Source organism: Pollicipes pollicipes, unplaced genomic scaffold (genome assembly GCF_011947565.3).
Source record: "Pollicipes pollicipes isolate AB1234 unplaced genomic scaffold, Ppol_2.1 Scaffold_6686;HRSCAF=7923_pilon_pilon_pilon, whole genome shotgun sequence".
Taxonomy (NCBI): Eukaryota; Metazoa; Arthropoda; class Thecostraca; order Pollicipedomorpha; family Pollicipedidae; genus Pollicipes; species Pollicipes pollicipes.
This window is the reverse complement of record NW_023596921.1, coordinates 12,933,785-12,941,284: the sequence shown is the minus strand read 5'-3', so window position 1 is coordinate 12,941,284 and position 7,500 is coordinate 12,933,785. Positions and strand designations below refer to the sequence as shown.

Below are 7,500 nucleotides of genomic sequence, written 5' to 3'. Positions count from 1 at the left end.
GCGCTCATTTGACATCACTGTTCATTCTGGCTACGCCCGTCCGGCGTTCTCGGCATATCGGCCTTTTCCACCAGCCATTTGCAAGGGTCACCACTGTTAAAATGGATTTGACGCACGACTACCCGCTGTCTGCAATCAATTTTTGCAGAATTTCCCTTCCACTGACTTTTTTCATCCAACAAAATCATTCCGATCTGATTTCTTTAGGATTCGCCGGCACACGAGGAGCATTTTCTTGATGACGTGATGCGCGACTGTGTGATGTGTATGTGTGTGTAACTATGTGTATATATATATATATATATATATATATATATATATATGTATGTGTGTGTGTGTGTGTGTGTGTGTGTGTGTGTGTGTGTGTGTGTGTGTGTGTGTGTGTGTGTGTGTGTGTGTGTGTGTGTGTGTGTGTGTGTGTGTGTGTGTGTGTGTGTATGTGTGTGTGTGTGTGTTTGGTTAGGTTTTTTGTTTGTGTGTGTATCGTATATTTATTGTCCTTAAAACTGGACTGCCTCCGTGATTGAGTTTTTGCCTGTGGAATGCTTATGTCCTAAATAAACAAATCAACACCATTGCATGAACGAACGGTCATGCGGGCAAGCAAACACACCATTGCATGGCTACATAGTTACACCACCACATGGTCACATGGTCACATGGACAAACTACTACAAGGTCCAACTGACATACAGACACGCGGACACATGTACATAGACACGCGGACACAAACACACAGACGTGCGGAAACAGACATGTAGACACACTGTTGCATGGTCACGGTCCTACGCTCACATGGACATCCGGTTACATAGGCACAAAGTCGCCCCTTCACGCGGTTCCAAATCGAATCAAACATTGTTTGGACAGCACCGCAGTGTCAAACTATGATTTTCTCTGGTCCTGTGTTCAGGTCGCCCCCGTCGGAAGATGATGCCTTTAGGTGTGAGAAAATGCGAACAGGTATGCCAAACAGGCATCATTTTTCGTGAGCGTTCAGTATTGACCTTATGGGAATGTATGGAAAAACTGAGCTCAAAAGAGACTTTGCGGACCCATGTACGGGGACCCTTTTAGACCGCCTGGATCCTCACGGACCCTATAGACCCTACGGATCTATAGACTATAGATCCTCACGGACCCTCACGGACCCTATAGACCGCCTGGATCCTCACGGGACCCCTTGATCTCGAAACCCCAACAAGTCAAGGCCAAGCGGAAACTACATCGGATAGACCACGTAAAACGGCGTCAGCTGGATGTCGTGGAACGTCAGGCCACGTCACGTTTGAAAGTTTAAGCCAGCTCAATGGGCTAACAATTTGTGGTTCTGTCTTCTAAGTTATATACGGTCTGCGGTGCGGTATATATCCGTACGAATACGACTCGTATTAGCTGAATAGAAAAGCATTGCACAAAATATAACGCGCGTCATGGAGTTATATTAGAACACACTCCTATTATGTAAAATATCCTCTTTTTCAAAATCCTTTTTCATGCCCCTTCGTAATGGGCTTGAGAGACGGAGGCCTGCTGATCATTAATGCTCGAGCTCGAAACGAAACAAAAAACGGCGGCGCTTGGAAACTGGTAAGCTTCGCAGCTGCAGAGTCTACCTGGACTAAATGCTGTGGATCGACGAAATCGATGAATTTTCAAGGAGTGATGGTATCATATATGATAGTCTTATGTGATCTGCCAGTTTGATATGGCACAAGCGTTTTATAGAATATGATAGGATCACATGACGTGGCAGTCTCAGAAATGATAGCATCAAATGAGATGCATCATCATATGATATTATATTCAAAACGTGAGTCTCATTGTCGCCGCCATGCCTGATCGCCGAAATCTGCACCTCTTTCCAAACGTTTTTCAGGTCAAGTCTAATTCAGCCTTTTCACGATTTGGAGATTTTTCTGTTTCCTATGTTAACTAAATCTGGACGTGAAGTGGTGCCAATATTGCTCCTTAGCAGAGATACGCTGCTTGGTTAAACTAACGCTTTTAAATACGACGATTCATGAGGCATTGCATTGATGAGTTAAAGAATGCGCTGTTTGTTGCTAAAATCCTCATGACAGTACGACCTCTGGTTCTCAAGATAATAGCCCCTCAAAGGCATGTCTGGCCGGGGCGTGACGTTAAAGCTACGCAGTGTCCGGCTGGTTAACGTTGGGACTGGTTCATTCTGCGACCTCGCTGGTAATAAAAAAACAAGCGTCCGTGTGCAATTATGCAGGCATTAGCGTAAACACGACGAATGTCACCACGCCATGTCTCAGCACTGTTGAGTAGTGTGTTTGAGATAGCACGAGGGCTGGATGGAATAACATTCGCCAGAGCAGGCTGGTCCAGCTTCCGGTAGTTTGCGTCATCACTTAGGCGCCAAGGACGCCCAAGTGGACCCACACGTCTGCGCCCGAAGACCTGCTGAATGACCTCGTACACACGCAATGAGACTTGACTGACGCCGCCAATTCACGGCAGCCAACGCCAGCTTGTGCCGGTCACAGACAGCCGAGCGCGGAAAGAAGTGCGTGACATGAGAGGAGGTACGAAACAGACAACCCATATGGATCTGTGAATTGCCTGAATGTGGGTCACAGCCGTGGTGTGACCACCGCAGCGTTGTTGAAGAGTAGTGCATTGATGGCGCAAGCGAATCGCTTTAACGCACGTAGATACCGTGAATACGGGATGGATTTGCGTGACCCGTGACCGGCAGATGAGTCACACCAGATAACTTAAATTGTTTATGAGTCCTTGTCCCGACTTCTCGCAATAGTCGGACACTTTGAGCCCTCTGAGCCCGGCACTGGGCTTTGAAGCGCCATGATAAAGCAGAAGGGGGTTATGGATAAAGAAGAATCGTACTGACGGTGCTAGCCTCCAATGAATGCCACTCAGTTCTCCATTTCAGCCAATTGGTTCTAATTGTACAAAGCGCTCCGGCCTGCGAACGTCGTAATTTACAGTCCGCCTCTGTTTACGGCGGCGACGGCCTACGACAGTCGTATTCCGCTCCATGCAGGTCATGTTGAGAGAAAAAACTTGAATTTTTTCGGGAGCAAACAAGTTCAGCTAAGACAGGAAATGGATAAGGTCCCAACCACTACAGCACCACATCCGCTAAGTGGGAAAAGAAGATGTACGTACGGGTACGGGTACGGGGCTCATGACTGTCAGGTAAGCTGGCACTGGCAGTGTCATCTCATCATGGGCCTGTACTCAGGCCTGTGCTATGTCAGACACTCGTACCCAAAGAGGGAGGAGTCTGTTGTGTCTCCTTATACGTTTCTTTTAACTTCCAAACCATTTTATTACGAATGCCAAATCGGGCTGAGGTGGCCGTTGATGGTAAAAGACAAACGTAAAAAACACTCACTCCATTATGGTTTTTCGGCCAGCAATTTCCTGATAAAGAAAACAAATGTTTGCCAAATTCCGAAACTCCCCTTCCAATAAAGCGTTTGTCTCTCTTCTTCCCTTCTCGATGGAGGGAGGCATTCTCAGTTTGTTACAGAGACTCTACAGAGACCCTTCTACAGAAACTATAGACGTCCAGATCATTTATATCGACGCCCTGTCAAACAATAAGAAGCGCGCCGTGAACTGAGAGAGCCCATGGCCGAAGACGGAACTGCAGCGGTGGGCCACACCGGGCCATCACGCAGGCAACCCCAAGACTGAAGTCTGGGCCGCGAGTCTGGATCGGAGTCTGGTCCGCGGAGCGAGCATCCGGGCCGGAGTCTGGTCCGCGGAGCGAGCGTCCGGACCAGAGTCTGGCCCGCGGAGCGAGCGTCCGGACCGGAGTCTGGTCCGCGGAGCGAGCGTCCGGACCGGAGTCTGGCCCGCGGAGCGAGTGTCCGGACCGGAGTCTGGCCCGCGGAGCGAACGTCCGGACCGGAGTCTGGTCCGCGGAGCGAACGTCCGGACCGGAGTCTGGCCCGCGGAGCGAACGACCGAATCCTAGTCTGACCCGAGGAACGAGCAGCTGCCGGAAGCGTCCCGTTAGCGCTGATCGCGGCGCCGACGACTGGGCCGCTCGAGCCGGCAACAGGGGGCAGACAGGCGGACGGGTCTGCTCTACAGAGGACGGCGGGTTTGCTCTACAGAGGACGACAGGTCTGTTCTACAGGGGACGGCAGGTCTACTCTACAGAGGACGGCGGGTCTGTTCTACAGAGGACGGTGGGTCTGTTCTACAGAGGACAGCAGGTCTATTCTACAGAGGACAGCAGGTATGTTCTACAGAGGACAGCGGGTCTGTTTTACAGAGGACGGTCGGTCTGCCTTACAGGGGACGTTGAGTCTGCTCCACAGAGAACGGCAGGTCTGTTCTACAGAGGACAGCGGGCCTGTTCTGTAGAAGACTGTGGGCCTGCTGTATAGAGGACGGTGACTCTGCTCTACAGAGGACGGTGGGTCTGCTATACGGAGGATGGTAAGCCTTCTCTACAGAGGTCGGTGCGTCTGCTTTGCAGAGGACGATGAGTCTGCTCTACAGAGAACGGTGAATTTGCTCTGAAGAGGACGGAGGGTCTACTCTACAGAGGACGGTTGGTTTACTCTATAGAGTACAGCAGGTCTCCTCTACAGAGGACGGTGAGTCTGCTCTACAGAGCAAGGCTACTCAGCTCTACAGAGGGCAGCGGGTCTGCTCTACAGAGCAAGGTGAGTCTGCCTTACAGAGGACGGTGGGTCTGCTCTACAGAGGACGGTGGGCCTGCTCTGCAGAGGGCGGTGGGTCTCCTCTACAGAGGACGGCGGGTCCGCTCTACAGAGGACGGTGGGCCTGCTCTGCAGGAGGACGGTGGGTCTCCTCTACAGAGGACGGCGGGTCTGCTCTTTAGAGGACTGGGGAACTGTAGTCGGGCTGAGATTGTGGGATCAGGGCTCGCTGACATGCGACGGACTCCACGACGGTAGATGACACCAGCGCCACAGCCCCGGAGGCATCATTTGCGGTGGTGGACGCAAACGTAGTTCGCAGAATATCGATGACGTCTGGTTCACTGCCCGTATTTCGTTTCGCGTGCAGTATTTGTAGTATTGATTGCAAACGATAAGGTCATGCTCCGCGACAACACTACATGGCACGGATGCCGTCCTGCCACCGGCCGCAGGCCTCCTCGGGCACAAACGGCGAGCGCTCCATGCGGCTCGGACCCACCGATCACGGATGCGTAAATAAAGTCAAATATAGGCGCTCTGACCAAATGAAACCCCCGGACGAACACATCAGGAAAATTGAAATTAATCACGTATTTACCAACAAAAATGTGTCGGGCAAATTGTAATTTCATTGTGCACTCATATCTTCATGAAATATTTTACAATGCCTTCATGGCGAGCACATTGCATTGGGCAAGGGCTGTTAAGAACAAACGTCCATCTGCAAGAATTGACATTTGGTTCAGTGATACCCTTTTGCAGCAACATGACGGTCTGTTGCCATATTTAAGCTAATAGATAACGACGATGATATATATATATATATATATATATATATATATGTATGTATATAACATAATATAACGACAGCGATGCTTTGAAGGCCGAACCGACCGTGCTACGGCGGGAGCCTACTGACAGTTTAATTAAACAAAACTGCTTCCGTGAACATCCCTGCCCATCCTCGTCAAAACTTTAGCGGTTTTCCTTCAAAACTGGAGATATCTATCTGCATAAACAAGCGACTCGAAGTGTTTGCCAGTCTGAACAGGAAACGAAACATTCAGAGAAATGGCGCACTTTCGGCGCAGTTCATGAGCACTCAGCTCAAAACAACCACGTATTCTAGCAGCACTATCTAGTGACATAAACACAGACATGATCTGCAGCTCAAGCAGCGAATAGTTACGGCTCCGGATTCGGTGGCGCTTAGATATTAAGAAAGGTAGAGCAGAGCATGACAGATACGTACTCAACGCAAGTCGAAATAGAATAGGTTTTATTAACTACTTATTTTGCACCGGACGTCTCAGTGCATGAAACTTTTAGGTGGTAGTCGGTTGTTATGTCATCACCGAAATATCGCTGTCTCGTTGGCGGGTCAGACAGAAACGAGTGGTGACAAAGACCATCGAGTTTGGGCAGAGTGTGGGAAAGATACCCCTGCTCCTCGGAGCAAATCTCAAACCCTCGTTGAGCCGTCGAAAATAATTCATTGAATGTGTGACAGTACTGGGCTGTAATTAAACGCCTACTCAAAGGGTGACAGGCACTCAGTGATTGGAAAGCAATCATCCTGTAAGCGGCATACGGTCGCGCACCGATCAGATGATAAGTGTAGTGTTGGGTAGTCGACAGGCACTGAACGGAGAAGACAAGCGTCATTTGAACTAACAACACAAGAACACTCTGAGCTAAAGCAAAGTACCTGTTCAACGGGCTGGGCCAAGTACTCACTGAGCCAGGGCCGCTGCCGGTCGGAGACGAGCACGGTCGAGCCCGGCTCATCCAGCTGTCCGAGCAGGATGGAGCCGAAGCCGAGCAGACAGCTGTACGAGAGGGTCACGGTGGCCACCACCACACTGCCCAGCACCTGTCGACATAGCGGAGCCGACTGTACAGGTTGAAGCCGAAGCCGAGCAGACAGCTCTAAAAGAGGGTGCCCGTGACCAACACCACGATGCCCAGCACCTGTCAACATAGCGTGGCCGACTGCATTGGATGAACCCGAAGCCGAGCAGACAGCTGTGCGAGAGGGTCACGGTGGCCACCACCGGACTGTCCCGCACCTGTCGACATAGCGGAGCCGACTGTACAAGGTGGTAGGGCTTGGGAGAACGGCAGTGACAGTGGAGGGATGGAAGAGAATGGACAAAACCACGTTGGGCAGCCAACAGACCACAGAGAACGGAAGGTTCTGGTACTGCGGAAGCACCTGCGACCGCCTGATAGATCAAGATGAGCCCCGTCCGATGGTATGGAATGATAGCTGAACGGCTCCGGGTGCATTCGCCACATTTTCAGTAGCTGTCATAAAGTCTGCCACATCCCAGCAAATATAATTTCCAGGCGGGTCAGATCACAGTCATGCAAGGGTTGCACGGTTGCCTGTGCTTTTAGAAGCGACAGTTCAAAGTTTCAGACTTTGCTTTTGACTTTTAAGTCCCGCAACGTCAGGCTTCGCATCAGGATCAATCGCAAGATGGCAGGTCACATCAGGCCGCCAGCATAGGTCATTACAGGTAACATTGCAAATGACAGAAGGAACTGATTTGCGCTGCTTATCTTGATAAGTCGGTCAGCAAAGCCAAAATGTGTTAACACACACTGACTAGCTGGCAGGTGTCATGTGTTTTGTGACTTAGAAAATTAGGAATCCCATATAAGCCTCCCGAACTTTACTTGGCTTTGCTTTGAATCTTGGCCTTCTGACCGCTCCTTTGGTATGTTCTGACGAGGAAGAAAAGATTGTTTTTGTTCGGTATACCACACGTTGTTGTTCTGCACGTCTGGGCCACACCACGAGCGCTTAGCAATATTTGTT

At 50.3% G+C, this 7,500-nt stretch overlaps 1 protein-coding gene across 1 annotated transcript in view; it reads right to left on the bottom strand.

Annotated features, from left to right (window-relative positions):
- Positions 1 to 6,549, bottom strand: part of LOC119107873 (facilitated trehalose transporter Tret1) — a gene marked incomplete at its 5' end in the record, with an annotated part of 13,633 nt that extends 7,084 nt beyond the window's left edge. The window contains 1 exon segment of the mRNA XM_037231442.1: positions 6,414 to 6,549. Coding sequence (XP_037087337.1) covers positions 6,414 to 6,549 — 136 coding nt within the window.
- Positions 6,550 to 7,500: the final 951 nt, after the last annotated feature.